This window comes from Dipodomys spectabilis, unplaced genomic scaffold (genome assembly GCF_019054845.1).
Source record: "Dipodomys spectabilis isolate Male_0828 unplaced genomic scaffold, ASM1905484v1 ptg000095l, whole genome shotgun sequence".
In the NCBI taxonomy this organism is placed as follows: Eukaryota; Metazoa; Chordata; class Mammalia; order Rodentia; family Heteromyidae; genus Dipodomys; species Dipodomys spectabilis.
The window spans coordinates 28,003,370-28,022,034 of NW_024870772.1; the positions used below are offsets into that span (position 1 = coordinate 28,003,370).

General features: G+C 44.0%; 1 protein-coding gene across 1 annotated transcript in view; it reads right to left on the reverse strand.

Annotated features, from left to right (window-relative positions):
• Positions 1-18,408, reverse strand: part of LOC122112809 (mitochondrial intermediate peptidase) — a 110,048-nt gene extending 91,640 nt beyond the window's left edge. Inside the window, exons 1-5 of the mRNA XM_042685758.1 lie at positions 18,106-18,408; positions 15,830-16,003; positions 11,487-11,575; positions 9,093-9,179; positions 3,657-3,720 (exon numbers count right to left, since the gene is read on the reverse strand). Coding sequence (XP_042541692.1) covers positions 3,657-3,720; positions 9,093-9,179; positions 11,487-11,575; positions 15,830-16,003; positions 18,106-18,294 — 603 coding nt within the window. The 5' untranslated portion in view covers positions 18,295-18,408. The remainder of the gene's footprint in view (positions 1-3,656; positions 3,721-9,092; positions 9,180-11,486; positions 11,576-15,829; positions 16,004-18,105) is intronic.
• Between the last annotated feature and the right edge of the window lie 257 nt (positions 18,409-18,665).

An 18,665-nucleotide genomic window follows, 5' to 3' on the forward strand; every position in this document is an offset into this window, starting at 1 on the left:
TCATAGGTAACTCTAGGAAGTGGTCCACAGCTAAAATAGATTCGACAATGTAGTTTCTACAGGCAGATTAACCTTTAAGATAAGTATATTAGATGGAGATATATGCTTGATAGAGATGTTGAAAAAAAGTAAAAGTGTATAGTAATAACCAAACATTTTCTATACAAGAAAATCAAACTTCATGGAAAAAAACAGATTTTCATGGCTGCCAATGCCTCTGGTCTCAGTCTGGATTTCTTTCTGCCTCCTTCTTCTGATACGGCCATGTAACCCCACCTAAGGGGAACCAGTGGAATAACAAGACTGAGCCTGAAATAAGATGACAGCTTTCCAACTTTCCCTAAAGCCTGTACTATGGAAAAAAAATTTAGAATGTAGCCAGGTGCTTGTGGCTCACACCTGTAATCCCTGCTACTTAGGAGGATGGGATCTGGAGGACTTCAATTCAAAGCTGGCCAGGACAGGAAAGTCCACAAGGCTCTATCAACAATTAGCAAGCAAAAGGCAAGAAGCATGGATAACATGGCAATGAGGCAAGTGGACTATGCAAGTGAGAGGCCTGAGTTCAATCCCCAGAACAGATAAAATTATTTATTTCTTTATTTATTTATTCTGCTGGTCCTAGAGCCTGAACTTAAAGGCCTGGGGGGTTACCTCTAAGCTTCTTTTGCTCAAGGCTTGTGGTCTACGACTTGAGCCACAGTGCCCTTTCCAGCTTTTTCTGAGTAGTTTATTGGAGAGACGAGTCTCATGGGCTTTCCTGCCCAGGCTGGCCTCTAACTGTGAGCCTCAGATCTCAGCCTCTTGAGTAGCTAGGCTTATAGGCATGAGACACCAGCACCCAGCTAAAGTTTTTAAAAATTAAAACGTTAAATTATTTCAAACTTGCCAGGCATACCATTTCACCATTCTGACATAATAACTCAAATGTGTGATACTCTCAAATCTAACAGTCCTATGAAAATGCTTTTCAAATGGAATGCTACTAAATGAAAATGGTATTAATCCCAAAACTCATGAAGTGGGCACTGGTGGCTCACATCTGTAATCCTAGCTACTCAGGAAGCTGAGATCTGAGGATCATGGCTAGAAGCCAGATGGGGCAGGAAAGTCTGTGAGACTCTAATCTCCAATAAACTAGTCAGAAATAACTACAATTGGCATTGTGGCTCAAATGGCAGAGAGCTAGCTTGATCAAAGGAATTCAGGGACAGTGCCCAGACCCTGAGTTCAAGTCCCAGGACTGGCACACTGGCACACACGCACGCATGCATGTATGCATGCGCGCGCACATACACACACACAACCCTCTTAATTTCAGATCAGAAAATAAAATTTAAATAAAACCATGTTGATAGTAGAGGTACACAGCTGTAGTCCTAGATACTTGAGAGGTTGAGACAGGATAATCACTTCAGCCTAGAAGTTTAACACTAGCCTGGGCAACATAGTAAACATGGAAAGACTACTGTCCTTTATGTTTTATAAATTATGTGGTTGGGTTTCCTTCAGCTCTCTCTTCTAAGACCTGTAAGGCATCTTCCTCATACCCTGTCATAGTGGGGATCTTTGCAAACAGACTTGGAAGTTGAGAGAGAAGAATTTACTCTAGGGGAAGCACACATTACATAAAAGCAGCAGTGTTTGTGCTGAAAAACCAAACACACAATTGGTTGGCCAAGTTTCAAAAGTACTGTTCAGGAAGGTGTAGAACATAATAGATCAGAACTACCCATGTTCCTTCTAAGCTATCAAACTCAGTGTCAGCCAGCATTACAGCAATTTGCTACATATTTGCACTTACTGCCTCAAATCTAGTGTGTGCTAGAAACACAACCCACATGCCTATTATCCCAGTCCTCAGGGACTGAGGCAAGAAGATAGAAAGTTCCAAATCAGCCTGGCATATATAGCAAGACCTTATCTCAACACAACAAAAAAAGAAGCTTGTAGGGGAAAAGGGACAGGAAGTGTGGTAGGGGATGAAATTGATTCGAACAGTATAAACATGTAATGTAACAATGAAATCCCCCCCCCCCCCCCGCGTGCCCCCCCCTGTAACTCATAACTAACATAAGCCATTTAAAAAAAACAGCAACATGGATATGGCCTATAATTCCTGGACTTGGGAGGTAGAGACAGGAGGACCTTGAGTTCAAAGCCAACCTGAACTCTATAGCAAAACCTTGTCTTAAAAACAAGATCCAGTTGGATCTGGTAGCTCATGACTGTAATTCTAGCTAATCAGAAGTCTGAGATCTGAGGATTAAGGATCAGTGCTGGTCCTGACAGACCAGTCTGGGAGACTTTTTCTATCCAATTAACCACAAAAAGTCAGAAGTTGGAAGTGTGGCTCAAGTAGTTGAACACCAGCCTTGAGTAAAAAAGTTAAGGGACAGGATTTAGGCCCTGAGTCCGGGCTCTAGTCTCAGCATAAAAACAAAACAAAAACATGATTCATAGGTGCAATATTTGATAGATCCCTAATTTGGGCACTTCAACAAAAGGCTATATACCACAGGAGTGACACAAGTTAAGGTAGAGTTCCAGTAAATACAAAATTCCTCCCTCTAGCAGGACACCAGTGGCTTATGCTTGTAAATCAGGAGGCTGTGATCTGAGGATCAAGATCAGAAAAGTCCATGAAACTCTTATCTCCAATTAACCACCAAAAAGCCGGAAGCAGAGCCATGGTTCAAGTGGTAGAGCAATAGCCTTGAGTGAAAATGCGAAGAGACAGGGTCTGAGTTCAAGCCCTATGTACCAGCACAGGGAATAAGGGGGTGGGGCACGCTAAGTAGACTACAGGTAGGACAGGGCAATGTGAGCAGCAGACTCTCAGTGGTACCCAGCTACTGACACCCTTCCAACCCTGAGCTCATGCCTGTCACGTGGGACAGAGATCAGGGCCTGGAAACTAAGGGTGAGAACTTGAACAAATTGCTCTGTCTTGTTCCCGTATCTGCAAAGCAAGAAGTCTGGACTGTGTGCCAAGTCTTCCACTCTGCATAAACACACATGACCTCAACTTATCCTGCCAGAACATACAATGAGAACAAATGCTTCTGTAGAGTCCTGTGTGTTCAATTTTGCAAGATCAGCCCTGCTATCCCTCTGCCAATCTCTCTGAGCACTGCTACTTCATCCTTAACCCATGACATACAAAATGCCCCAATGTCAAATCTTTTTTCCCCCGCTTTTCTTTTTCTGGTGCTAATATTGGGGCTTGAACTAAGGGCTTTATGTTCTTGCTTGGCATTTTTGCTAAGACTAGTTCTTGACCACTTGAGCCACAGCTCCTCTTCTGGCTTTCTGGTGGTTAACTGGAGATAAGAATCTCAAGGACTTTCCTGTTCATGTTAGCTTCAAGCCATGATCCTTATGGCTCACCCTCCTGAGGAGCTAGGATTATAAGTGTAAGCCACTGGTTTCAGCTTTCAAGACATTTTTTAATTGTGACTTATCAGGGAGTGACTGGCTGACCTCCAGACTCTACTACACTCAAAGGCCACCCACAAGGGGATTTCATAACAAATCGAACACCTAAGCATTTTTGTGATAGGCAAATTGAAGTAATATCCTAGGGCAATAGCAACAAAGACATCAACTAAACATCAGCACACCAGGAGGAATCAGTCACAGCACAGAAGTGTTACCTTCTCTTCATCTAGATGGATTCCACTGATTTCAAAATCAAACATAAACAGTTCTGCCACTCTCCTGGAATAAAATAAGTCTCAGGTTACAATGGGTTTAAAAAAAAAAGTCTTTAAGTTCTCATTATTAAAAACTTATTGCTGAGAGTTGCTTTAATACATACACACATACACATACACACATACACACACACACACACACACACACACAAAATCTGTTTTGAACAAGGAGCTTTATATCTCAGAAGTCAGGGAACACACCTCAGACTGACAATTACAACTTGCTTGTCATGTAAAAGCCTATTCTTTCATTCATAGAGCAAACTTGTGAAAGTGCACCATTGTAATTACACAAGTATTTCAACTCCATCCAAATCCCAATAATTAAAAACATAAAAGTTTACACTTGGATGGCTTTTCAAAGGCCCCTGCCGTGAGATTTTCAGGTTTTCTCCTCCAATTCCTTGATGCTGGGCTGGAAGATGAGTCTCTTGGCTATGGGGAATTAGTTTCTTGCTTTTTAATCTTGGCAGCAATTTCAAATCTAACACTTTCTCTGTCAACAATGTAATTTTTAAAAATTATTTTGCTTCTGGTCGTAGGTTAACCAAATATTTGATATCCTGGTCTGGCTTTGACTTTTCAAAATGGATATATTTATCTTCCCGATAATTTTGTCAAAGCTATCACTCTCCTTTCTTTTTGTTTATTGTTTTTAAACAAGGGCTGGTTTTATAGCCCAGGCCGGCCTCCCATTGTCCATCCTTTCACCTCTGCCTCCCAAGTGCTGCGTTCACAGGTGTGTTCCACCACTTCCACCTTCCATCCCCAAAGAGATCTTTGATGAAGAGAAATAGAAGTTCTTCTAAACTGCTTTTGTTTATCCCTTATGGTGCTAGGATGGAAGCCAGGGCCTTGCCGTGGTAGGTAAGTGCTCTACCAGTGAGTTAAATTCTAGTCTGAGATCCGAAATCCTGAAAATTCAATAGACCACCTTAGTACAGTCATTCATATTCTTTCGGAAATAATGTAAAGTGTTTCACTCAAGCCCCAAAACTGGTCTCATTGCCTCCACCTCACACTCGTTTCCTTCCTAAACAGCAGAATATTCTCTTCTCAGGGAAAGGTATTTTCTCTTTTTTCTATTAAGAGAAAATATAAACTGGGGGGGGGGGGGGGGGGGGGAGGGTGGTGCTTTACCACATAGGTTTATCATAGTATTCCACGTAAGTGTAACAGAATGTTTACTAAAGAAGTGTACAGACCCAGGTATGGTAGTGTGCACCTGAATCTTAGTGTTTGAGAGATAGAGGAAGGAGGATTGAGAGTTTGAGGCCAGCTTGGGCTATACAATGAAACTCTGTGCCAAGAGTGAAGAGGGGAAGAGAGGGGGAGGAAAAGGTGGAAGAAGAGGAGGAATGGAGAGAGGAAAGGAGGGAACTAAAGAGAGAGGGGGAGAAAGGGGAGGGAAAAATAAATGTAAAAAATTAAAATCATTAATCCCACCAATAACCTCTACTAAAATTCTGTATTTCCCTCTAACAAACTTTCTATATTATTATTTAGAATCACCAATTAATTATACTTTTGTATTTAGCTTTTAAAAATAAAATTACATCACAAACACTTATCATTAAATATTGCTCAGAAATACAACTTTTAATGTCTTGTATTATGCATATGGACTTCTGTAAACCTTGTCATGATTCTTAAAACCTATGAATATCTCTTTATTCACTTCATTTACAAAGGATAAACTCCAAGAACTTAAACTTGGAAGAAAAAAAAAAACTCCCAATATTGAGTCAGGCATGGTGGGCCACGCCTATAATCCTAGCTACTCTGGAGGGCAAAACTGAGAAGATCAAAGTTCAAGGCCAGCCAGGTTTTGAGAACCTTCTCAACCAATAGTTGGGTCCAGTTACATAGGAGGCTGACAGCAAAAGGATCACAGTTCTAGACCAGCCCCAAACAAAAAAAGTTCAAAAGACTCCATCTCAATAGAAGAAACTGGGCATGGTGACATGCACCTGCTATCCCAACTACAATAGGAAGCCTAAAACAGGTGGTTCATGCTCTAGGCTTATGCCCAGAGACCTCAACTCAAAAGAACTTTTGTTAACAAAAGGGCTGGAGGAATGGCTCAGTGGTAGACCACCTGCCAAGCAAGAACATGACCCTGATTTCAAACCCAGAACTGCCCCCCCCCACAAATACATGCATTAATATGTATTACCAAACCATGCACCTGCTTTTCTCTACCAAAACACTTGTCTACTGACCAGGAATCATGCAGTAAAAACCAAGTTGTCCTTCCCTACTGCTGGGAAATGACACTTCAGTCACACACTACATAGATTCTTACAAGGACCTGTGGCTGAAATTTCTCCCTTCTAACTTTGCTCTACTTGACTCTTCTGGCTTAAGTATAATGCACTTCTAAATATGGTCTTTTTATATATGATTTGCTACCAGGCACAAGTCCCTTTGGGTACTTTCCTCTACAAGACTTTTCCTGTCTGTACAGCAGATCTATCCTCCATGACTCAAAAGTCACTGTAAGTAACAACATAAAGTGCATCTAAAGGAATGGACTGGATAGCACCAACCTTACATTCTCAGCAGAGAGTGCCATGGAGCTTTCTTCCTTCTTATGGAAGAATAGTGTGTCTCCACTTCAGCCACTTTTCACACTGTGTGTATGTGTGTATGTGTGTGTGTGTGTGTGTGTGTGTGTGTGTGGCACTGTGTGTGTGTGTGTGTGTGTGTGGCACTGTGTGTGTGTGTGTGTGGCACTGTGTGTGTGTGTGTGTGTGTGTGTGTGTGTGTTCAGGTTCTGCACTCTGTTTTCCAGAGTTTATTACAAGGTACATTACATCTTTTGTAGCTCATGAAAGGGATTTTTCTCTCCACTATAACCTGTATTGTGTTTGTTATATTCTTTGCATATGGAATATATGGTTTTGAAAAATCTCAAGTTAAATGGGTTTCCTCATGGCAGAACTTCACAGGCAGTAAAAACTACTAAAGTACCCTAAGAGAAGGGACAAAAGTATGTCAGATTTCCATGTTTAGAGGCCTATTGGGACCTTCTGAGAGGGATCTGACTAGCTCAGATCTTTCGATGGCTGCAGGATAGCGGTTCAAGGTCAGCTGAGGGAGAAGTCCTCAAGATTTCATCTCTAAAATAACTAGCAGGCTGGGAAGGTAGCTCAGTGGTAGAGTGCTTGCCTTGCATGCAGGAGGCCCTGGGTTCGAATCCTCAGCACCACATGAGCAGAAAAAAAAGCCAGAAGAGGCACTGTGGCTCAAGTGGTAGAGTGCTAGCCTTGAGGTGAAGAGCTGAGGGACAGTGCCCAGGCCCAGAGTTCAGGCCCACGACCGAACCCAAAAAACAATAAAAATAAAAACAAATAAATATAAAATAACTAGCAAAAAGCCAGGCTGGAGGTATGGCACAAGTGGTAGAAAACTCTTAATACTCCAAGGAATGTATCTGGAAAGATGATAAGCTACTGAGTTCTAATCATCTCTATACACTAACTTAACATGACTTATCCACTAACTTTTATATGTTAATCACCGAAATGTCAGTCTTTAAAGGTGGGTCAGAAGTAACTTTAATTTTTAATATTTTTTGTTGTTAAATAAAGTCAGTACTGAGTATAAATCTTGCATGATTAATAGACTTGGGCTTCTTCTCACTTAAGTAATGTTGAGGCCTAGAATTACAATTACACAAACTACCCTGATGACACAGCTAAGTAATAGTATACTGAGCACCAGGATTAATGGGATAAAACGGGATCTAGTTCCTGCCACCTTCTAGTTAGTGGGAATAAAATCCAACTCTAGCCTAGCACTGGTAGCTCATGCCTGTAATCCTAGCTCAGGAGGCTGGAATCTGAGGATAGCGGTTCAAAGCCAGCCCAGATAGGAAAAGTCCATGAGACTCTTATCTCCAATTAACTACCAGAAAACAGGAAGTGGCTGTGTGGATCAAGTGGTAGAGCGCTTGCCTTGAGCTGAAGAGCACAGGAACAGTGCCCAAGCCCAGAGTTCAAACCCCATGACCAACAAAATAAATAAATAAAATCCAACTCTGAACCTCATAGTATACAACTCACAAATAGGACAGGAGACACATGTAAAATCCATGATGAGAGCGACATTAGGTCAAGCACAAACATGTTAGAAAGTGGCCTGTGGAATCCCAGGGGGTCAGGAGACAGAGAGAGGCCAGCAGAAGGAAGCAGTAAGGTAAAACTAGATAGTGAAAAGAAGTAAGTGTCCCATGGCAAAATGCAGATAAACCGATACAAATGGGTGAGAATTATCTAGGCTATGACATAAATACTAAGAGCAAAGAAATGGCAAACTGTACTATGACTATTCTATACACACATTTGAGCAAAGAAATAAGATACCAAGGTCATTTATCCAATATTCCTACATATTGACTTTGGCAAGTAAGTCTTTCAATTCAGTTTGATAAGCTGAGCTTTTTTCTGGTGGTTTATACCTATAATCCTGAGACCAGGAGGACTGGGGTTGGAAGACAGCTGGGGCAAAAAAGTCCATAAGACTCCATCTCCCAAAAGAGTAGCAAAAAACTAAGTTGGAGGCATGGTTCAAGTAGCAGAGCACCAGATATGCAAACAAGCCAAGCTAGTGAGGAGGCCCAGGGTTCAAGTCCAGGAACCAGCCCTAGCCTCAGTCAGGAGATAAAGCCACCTTGGAGTAAGGAGACAATGAAGAACACCACAGCAGGATGAGGATGGGGCAGGCCCTGGTGTGAATGGAGTAAAAGCCTTCATGTGTAAGGAATCTGACTGGCTCTGCCTTGTCTTTGCCGAAAAACACAACTGACTCAGAGGCCATGTGTTGGTTTCTTCAGGTGCTAAAGGAGCAGAAGCAGGCTCACATTGAGAAACTACTGGAGGATGCCTGAGAGAGTAGGTTATCAGCCTCCCATCAGCAGCTCAAGTCAGGGGTCCCAGAGGTCCCAGGACGCAGCCTCCAGCTCAGAAGGCTGTGTTTAAACAGTGACTTCTCTAGAAATGGTCTCATCTGACCTACTCATCAACCTCCCAAGCTGAGCATCTGCCATCTCTGGAAGCTTTGCATTGCTTAGCCTTTGCTAGCCATTGTGTATGCACAATGTATTTTTTTTTTTAATTGGGGTTAAGGTGAGAGGGTCTGGAGAAGGAAAAAAGGAGCTTTCTGGGTTCCTATTTAAGTGGTTTTATGTTTGTATTTTTATTCCCAATAAACTACATATTCTCTTAAATTCCAAATAAATAAATAAGTTCAAGTCCTGCCCATATGCAGGGGAGGGGAAGGGGCAGGACTACTGCAGACCAGGGTCCAGAGTGGAGCTTCCCTGCCTCACCTTGAGAGCCACAGTCTCAAAAAGCAAAAGCAGCATGCACCTACCTGGTTTCAGCATCAAGGGACTCCATGAGTGTTTTGTCAGCCAATAATTTCTGCAGACTCTGGTACAAGTCCACATTGGTGTTCAACCTAGAAAAGGTTGAAAGGAAAGTGAAAAGGAAGGAATTTCCTGTACCTTATTCTGTACATGCAAACAACAGTGAGCCAGGGAATCACACACATGCACACAGGACAAGTCAGGGGCTGCTTTCTATGACCCTGAACTACTTAGAATAGGGACAGTAGTTTGTTAGGCAAAGGGCCACAGGTTTAAGGGTCTGGGAAGGCAAAGGATCAGTGGGAAGCCAGCAGGAACAGCAGTTGGGCAGGAGAGGAGACTATGGTAACTGATGCTATAACAAGGAACTAGTCCTGTGAGCAGGAGGCCCAGGGCTATTCATTTTATTTTTGCCTAAACAAGCACTTCACCACAGGAGCCATACCCCCAGCCCATTGTCCCCCTTTCTTTACTTTTGGTCTTGAATTTTTGTCCTGCATCCAGCCTGGACTTTGACACTATTTAAGCTTCCAGCATAACTGGGATCACAGGCATGTACCACTACACCCCACAATTCAAATGAGAGAGAGAGAGAGAGAGAATGATGTATGTGTGCGTATGTATGCATACGTGTGCCTATCAGTACTGAGTCTTGAACTCAGACCCTGGGTGCTATCCCTTCTCTACTACTTGAGCCACAGCGCCATCCTTTTTTTTTTTTTTGGTAGTTTACTGGAGATAACAGTCTCATGGACTTTCCTGTCCAGGCAGGCTTCAAACTGTAATCTTCATTTCTCAGTCTCCTGAGTAGCTAGGATTACAGACATGAGTCATTGGCACCAAACTTAGATTTTCAATAAGAGGAAAGGTGCAAGGATAAGCGGGAGGCTGAACTATCATGAAGGTATTGCCATCCTGACTCGGACCCCTTGCTCTGGAACTAGGGCCACCTAGGCTCACTTGGGTAAAGGGGGGCAGGGTGTCAGAACTCAGCACCAAGTTAAGGTGCCACATCCACCTACAAGATGCCCAGTGGCTGCCCTGTGACTTGCATATATGAGTTACATGGACCCAGGTCACCATGGATACTGAATGAGAGTGTCTGCACACTCCATACCCCAGTGGACCTGCTGCTGCCACAGATGGAGCTGCCTGCAGGGGGCTGATACAGGTCAACAAAGCGCCCACCACTCATGCCCTGGCCTCCACCTACCTCACAGTGTCCCCCACAGGCCCCATCCTCCTTCCCAAGGTGCCAAGGCCTCAGCATCCTTGGGACTCACCAGTGTGCCGGGCTGCCTACTGGTGAAGCCTCAGGAAGGACAAATCAGTAACCACCACCCACCTTTTCCTACCCGGGGATCCAAAGGCAGTCAGCTCTCCAGGTAACTGGCAGAGAAGCAAAGGCTGGTTTTCATATGAATGGAAGAGTTTCTCTGCCACCATCCTCATGGGTCCCTCAAGGGTCAAGCCAATCAGAGCTTCCTCAGTGGGAAGAGGCATGCCCACTGTCACATGGCAGCAGGGGGGACCAAGGAAGAAAGCTAGAGCCACCTTCTGCAGGCCCCCCCTCCCCTCCTCCCCCAGAAAGCGGGCAGCAGCTTAGGGTGGTCCTGCACACTTAAGCTCATCTCCCATGCTAGGCTTTATGTTAGAAAATCCTGAGATGTTAAAATCTACATTTGCCATTAGTTCTAAACTATACCAAATCTGTAACTTTCATCTCTACAACAAGAAGAAATCAGGCACTCTTTTTGTATTTTGGTGGCCCTCTACTTTGATCTCAGGGTCTTGGGCTTGTTAGAGCCACACCTCCAAGGGCCAAAAACCGAATCAGTTGTACAGGCAGCCCTGAGAGCATCTGGATTTTTCAAGATGGAGAGATTATCTATGGCTCAGCACTGGGAAGAAGCCAGAAGCAGGGCTCCAGGCAGGGCTGTGAGTGTTTCACCTGCATTGGACTGAAGCAACAGCCCCAGCACTTCACCACCAATCCATTGACCCTGCTACAAAATTCAGAAAAGTCACATGGACTGTACCAGGTTCAATGGGGAAAGCTGGCAGCTGGACGTCCTGAGAGTGCTGTGTCTTCCCTAAAGCCACCCCCTCTGCCAACTCACAGTCACACAATGTAGCCTGGGCCCTATTTTCCCATCTTAAATCCAGGCCAGGAGAGCCCAGGCCTCTGCCAGGCTTATACACATGACATGGTGTCATGTTCCTCAAGGGCTCTGAGAAGAAACAATGCAAACAACAATGACAGAATGCCCTCTCTGCTGCTGGAAGGGCACTGAGCGGAGTCCAGTGCTGAAGTGAGCCCCCGCCCTCCCATGGCTCCCCACCCTGACCAGGGTGCACGCACACCACTGCCCTCTCACTGCGTGGCAAAGATCACACACTTTTCCACCACGGTGCCAATACTGCGACAGGCTTCTTCAGCGGCCTCTCTGAATGCTGGCTCGGGGTGTGCAATTTTCACAAAATCAGCCTAAAAAAAAAAACAAACAAAAAAACAAAAAACAACAGGAGGGGATTTGATGGATGCTTGTTTGCAAGATCCAAGGGAGGAAACAAAAACCTGCGTCTTAACAATGTAAGCTGTGCATTTCCATGATGGAAGCCTTCTTCAGCTGGCAAAGAAAAGCAGCTTCTTCTCAGATATTTATTATTTTAACTCCGGAGTCCTGGGAACCAAGTCTGTTTCATTCCAAAGAAAGTGTTTCAATGAACTTCATTTTTAGAGAACTTTTTCCTCATTCAAATGAACAAGAAAATCCTTCCTAAGTCTCTGGTTCTAATGAGCATCTAAATCCTAGTTTCAAGTATTTTTAAACTCAAACTGCAATATGGTTTTCCCAGAAAGTATACCAGACACTTTAAAAAAAGAAAAATGTAAAAAGAACTAGCCAGATGGTAGTTCAAACCTAGCCCAAACAGGAAAGTCCCTCAGACTCTTATCTCCAATTAACCACCAGAAAAACCAGAAGTGAAGCCATGATTCAAGTGGCAGAGTGTTCAGGGACAGCACTCAGGTGCTAAATTCAAGCCTCCCCCCTCCCCCCCGCCCGCCACACACACACACACACACACCTGAGCAAGTATTATTTAAAAAAATAATTTAACCACATTCAAGGCTTTATGTGGAAAACAAAGGCGCATTCTTCCTACAACCTTTTTAGGGAAATAAGAATTGCTTGTCCCCCATCTAACATAGTACACAACCACACTGCCACTGAGATCACTAGAATGAAACTTCTTTAGAAAATGAAATCATGTAAAACTAGATTTCAGGTGAACAGGGAAATTCAGAGAAACTACTACCTTCTTAAGTCTTCAGAAAAAGACATGGCTATGACACAAAACAAAATCACCACAAGGAAACTGGGATTGGTGGCATACACCTGTAATCCCAGCACTGGGAAGGCCAATGCCGGAGGATCAGGAATTTAAGGAAACCCTAGGCTACACAGTGAGAGTCTGTCTTAAGAAAGAACAAAAAGTTCACTACAAAGTAATGGTTTTTTTTAAATCAAATAGCTTGCAAAGAAAAACCACCTAAATCCATGTTTTGATAAATTAATTATGTCAACTGGAACAATCTGTTAGTACTAAGGCATCAGAAAACTGAGCAACATAAGGTTTACAATAGTTTATAAATTATGAATGGATATGGCGCAAAGATTAGCACCAATATTAAAACTCAAAACCAAAAAGTACACCTACTTCAGTGTATTAAAAAAAAAAGCCTACATATAGCAAATAAAAACCAATTTGAGGAAAACATTTCTATTAAATAAAAAACATGCTTAAAAAAGAAAAAACAAAATGACCATTTTCTGGGAAATAAGTTTGTAAAACTATTGACTTACAATGGTATATTGATTATTTAAGCAGGTAAGATTTTTTTTAATTCTTAAAAAAAAAGCTCCTTGAATTATCTTACCCAGAGAAGAAGACATAAAATAAGTTCTTTATAAATACTTTAAACATAGTTGAACACATACAATATAGAAGTTTTTATAACCTTCTTTTTCTTTCATTTCATTTCAGTTTGTTTACTGAATCAGTTAGTTAGGGATTTTTGACACAGGTCTCCCTGTGGAGCCACACTGGTCACGAACTCATGACCCTCCTGCCTCAGCCTCCCAAGTCAGGAAATACAAGTGTAGAATGCCATGCCCAGCTTTAGTTTTTTTTTTTTTTTAAGAGGTTTTTCATTGATTGTATTATGATGATTATCTTTTTTTTTAATTTAATTTAATTTTATTTGTGAACATACTGTACAGAGGAGTTACAGTTACATGGGCAGGATAATGCGTACATTTCTTACCAAGCATTGCAGCCTCCTCCTTTGTTTACCCTTCACCTCCCTTCCCAGCCTCCCCCCTCCCCCCCAATCCCAATCCTCCAGCTTTAGTTTTTTACACGAGATATAATTATACATAACAAACATTAAAAATTTTTTAAACCCACAAATGGGATAATATATAGGACAGGGAACCTAAATTCTTTTAGTGAAGAAAAAATCAAGAGAAACTGAGACAGCAACTAACGTTACTTCTGTGATTCTGACTGCCGAAATCAATCTCTGCATAGGTGAAACGTCTTTTCAGATTTCAGTGACACAAGCAGATGAAGAAGGGACAACCCCCACAGCTTCCAATCACGGAAGACAACGTGTCCTAAGCACACAATAGATGGCTAGCACAAAGACCTGGGAAAACTGAGGTCCAAAACATCATTCCTGGGAAAACCTGTAAACCTGAGATATTCAATCAGTCTTCTTTAAAAATATTATAGTGAATACATAATCACCTGAAATGTACTCGACTTATATATAGGTGAAGAAGGAACTTTTCAGAGAAAACATGAAAACTTTTTGGATGAAAAGAGGATAGGAGTTTGAGGATGGGAGGTGATCAGGAAAGCCAGAACTCCAGAACTCTAGGGAAAGAGAAGCGTTGAGCGGCTGCCTGAGGAGAACACTCGGAATGAGTCAGCCCATGCACAGCCCGCAGTCAGGAAGGGACGGTGGTTTCCAGCACCCAGGTTGGAGCTTGGCCCAAGCAGACCCTCTACATGGAATGAATGTGAAGACAGGTGATGGTACTTCAATATCATATAGGCAGGACTACTCATGAGCCGCCTCCACCAGCCTCAGGAATGACACGTGGCTCTCCCAGGGCGTTCTCTCAGCGATGGACATCTTAGTTGATGAAGATACCTAGCTAGGTACATTTCTCTTTCATCTTTTTTTTTTGCCAGTCCTGGAGCTTGAACTCAGGGCCTGGGCACTGTCCCTGAGCTGCTTTTGCTCCAGGCTAACGCTCTACCACTTGAGCAATAGCGTCACTTCTGGCTTTTTCTGTGTACGTGGTGCTGAGGAATCGAACCCAGGGCTTCATGCATGCAAGGCAAGCACTCTACCACTAAGCCACATTCCCAGCCCTTCTATTTCATCTTTAAATGTAATTTTAAAAGTCTTTAATACAATTTGATTTTTTTTTTTAAAAAGTCTTTCCTGAAAAGGCTTATACCAAAAATGAATACCAGGAAGCTAAACTATGTTGGGAAAGAGGCAGAGGGAGGAGAACAGACAAAGGAAGGGAGAGGAAGGGCAGATAAAACAGTCACGATACTCAGTTTACACATGGGCGGCTGGGTGGGTTGGGGAGAGAAGGGGGAGAATGATTAAGAGTGCTGCTCAACATACATTATACTCACAAACTAACGCGTTCAACTGAAACCCTTTTATACAAGGACTTACATGCAATTAAAGAAAAAAGTGGGAGGACTGGTTTCCACTCTTCTTATGCAAAAAATACCATCATCATAATAATTTAGGAGTCAGGCATGGTTGGCGCACACCTGTAATCCTAGCAGCCAGGAGGCTGAGATAGAAGGATCTCATATTCCAGGCAAGCCTGGACTACACAGGAGACTTTATCTCCAAAAAAACCAGGCACCAGTGACTCACGCCTGTAATCCTAGCTACTCAGGAGGCTGAGATCTAAGGATTATGGTTTGAAGCCAGCCCAAGCAGTAAAATCCCCATGAGCCTCTTATCGCCAATAATCTACTAAAAAAACAAAAAACAAAAAAAGCCAAAAGTGGCACTGTGGCTCAAGTGCTCTAGCCGTTGAGCACAAAGAACAGTGCCCAGGCCCTGAGTTCAAGCCCCAGGGCCAGCAAAAAAAAAAAAAAAAAAGAGCATCAATTCTTACATATTACAAGTATATTTCATTGTGTATACATACTAAAGTTCAAATTCTCAATATTACCTTTTCCTGTGCATTTAACCCACAGCTACCAGCATACTTTAAATGAAAACCTATAACCAACAAGTCACAAATATTTACAGCTATTTCTAACCATATGGTCTAATATTAATCTTAAACAACAAATAAAAAAATAAACAACTTCCCTTCAGTGCTAACCACTTGAAAGCAGAGGATATTTTGGTTTGGAGTTTTTTGGTGCCAATCCTGGGGCCTGAACTCAGGGCCTGAACACTGTTCCTGAACTTTTGTGCTCAAGGATAGTGCTCTACACTTGAGGCACAGCTCTATTCCTTGGCTTTTTGGTGGTTAACTGGAGATAAGAGCCTCAAGAACATTCCTGCCCCAGGTGGCTTCTAACTAGGATCCTCAGATCTCAGCCTTCTCAGTAGGTACGATTACAGAATGAGCCACCAGTGCTTGGCTTGAAAGAACACTATTGAGTCTCAGACAAAGCAACTTACCAAATCTGCCACCCGGCACAAGGCATCAGAGAGCTCATCAAAGATAACCACAGTCTGTGGCCCAGGGGGTGTGGAACAGGCACGCTCCACCAGGGAATCTGCCTTTCTCAGCGCTTCTTCCTGTGCGATACGAAATCCCTCGGGGGCACTGAGCTCAGGAACTCCAAAAAGACCCTGAAATCCAGAAAACGTCCAGTTTAGAACTAAAAGTCTGACATTTTTGCTTGTTTTGTCGGTTGTGAGCCTTGAACTCTGGGTCTGGGCGCTGTCCCTCAGCTTTTCAGCTCAAGGCTAGCGCTCTACCACTTGAGCCACAGCACCACTTCCAGATTTTTCTGGTCATTAACTGGAGATAAGAGTCTTAGGGATTTTCCAGCCTGGGCTGGCTTTGAATCACAATCTTTAGATCTCAGCCTCCTAAGTAGCTAGGATTACAGGTATGAGCCAATGGCACCCAGCAAGACATTTTTATATTAACTGAAAACACTTTTTTTCTTTTTCAGTACTGGGGCTTCAATTCAGGACCCTGTGCTTGGTAGGCAAGTGCTTGACTACTTGAGTCATAATTCCTGACTGCCCTTTAAGTTTTCAGAGAGTTTTGCAAACTTGATCTGGGCTAATCTTGAGCAATAATCTTTCTATCTCCACCTCCCAAGTAGCTGAGATTACAGGAGTGAACCACCACACTTAGCCTAAAGAACTTCTTCTATAATATTTTCCAAACAGAAGTCTGGGTTTCAGTGACATGTCACAATTATCCTACTGATCATATAAATCATTTCATACTCTCAGCAATCACTCCACATAAATTAGCCTAAAACTTATTCAAGAATTAATTTCTTCAGGGCTGGGAATGTGGCTTAGTGGTAGAGTGCTTGCCTAGCATGCATGAAGCCCTGGGTTCAATTCCTTAGTACCACGTAAACAGAAAAAGCTGGAAATGGCTCTCTGGCCCAAGTGGTAGAGAGTTAGCCTTGAACAAAAGCAGCTCAGGGCCAGTATCCAAGTCCTGAGTTCAAGCCCCAGGACTAGCAAAAAAGAAAAGAACAGAACCAAGCATGGCAGCCTAATGTCTTCCCAAGGTAAGAAATCAACTAACTGCAAAGCACTACAGGAAATATTGGCTCCCTGTTTGAGTGGTTTTGTTATGGGGTTTATTTTCTGTAAAAAGAAGTTCAGATTGGAAGCCAAAAGGAAGAATGATGCAAAGGGTGACACCGGTCAAGATGCATTGAACTCATAATCTGGACTTGTTGAACTGTTGTACAATTACTTTAAAAAAGAAAACTTTAACAAGCCCAGAGCAGTGAAATAATACAGTGATGGAGGTGATGGATTACAGGTCCAGATCTATAATCCTAGCTATTCTGGAGTCTTGAGATCTGAGGATCCCTGCTCAAAGCCAGCTGGGTCAGGAAAGTCTATGAGACTCTTATCTCCAATTAACCACACACACACAAATGGAAGTAGAGTTGTGCCTCAGGTGGAAGAGCGCAAGCCTTGAACAAAAAAGCTAACAACAACAATAAAAAGCGATTCGCTTTTCCGTGGAAGACACGTGTGTCCTTGCAAGAAAAAAAAAAAAAATTGAAGACAGCCTGGTAGGGAACGTTGACTCCTCTAATGCATGCCAAAGAGAACTTCCACTGGGCTCGGCTGAGAGTAGGGACAAGGGACTCCAGGCTGGATTCACTACCACCGCAGCAAGCTCATGTGGATGTCGTGGTTTCACTGAGTGGTACATCCCAGACTCCCTTCCCACCCCCTCATCTTGGGCTGGGAAGGTGGCTCAGTGGTAGAGTGCTTGCTTTGCGTGCATGAGGCCCTGGGTTCGATTCCTCAACACCACATAAGCAGAAAAAAAAGCCAGAAGTGGCGCTGTGGTCAAGTGGTAGAGTGCTAGCCTTGAGCTGAAGAGCTGAGGGACAGTGCCCACGCCCAGAGTTCAGGCCCCATGACCGACCAAATAATAATAATAATGTGCCAGTCCTGGGGCTTGCACTCAGGACTGCTATCACTGCTCCTGTGCTTTTCCGATCACGGCTAGGACTCTAGCACTTTTTTAAATTGGTGGTTAACTGGGAGATCAGAGTGTGGCTTCGAGCCCACACCCTGGCTGGGATTACAGGCGTGCGCACCCGCGCCCGGCGCCTTACAGCGGGAGGAAGGCCCACGGACGCACCCACAGCCCTGCGCCTGCCACACCCCCATGACTCTGTGGGGTCGCGAGGCCGGCGTGACCCCCGACCTCCGACCTCGGAGCCCTCGCCTCTCACCCGGCGCTCGCCGAACAGGTCCAGGCGGCGGCCCTGCGGCCTGACATTGAAGGCGGCGCCCACCGGGGACCAGCTGGTGCTGACCCTGCGAGTCGGGCTCCCGGGTCCCAGGCGGCCCTGGCCGGCTCGGCAGGGCCACGCAGCCGCTACGCCGGCCCCCAGGCCGCTCAGCCTCCGGGCGCACAGCATGGCGTCCCGGGGGGAACCCCGCACGCAGCAGCCCAGCCCCTGCGAGCTCACGCCGCGCGTTTCCAAGGCAGCGGCCCACGCCGCGCAGCGTAAGGCCGCACTTCCGGGTCGGGACGACGTGCATACGTGCACAGACGTCTGGACGGCAAGAGCGTCGTCCCGTCGCTTCCTCGGGAGCCGCTACGCTCTCGCGCCGCCTCGTGGCCGGAATGAGGAACTGACGGGACTCGGGCTTCCCAGCCACGGGAATGGAACGCGGGAAAAGACCTTGGAATTCTCGCGGAAGAATGAGTGCAAAATGCTTGATAAGAAATGCACTCGTTACCTTGATCATGCAATTGGAACCATAAAAAAAAAAAGAAAGCAGCAGC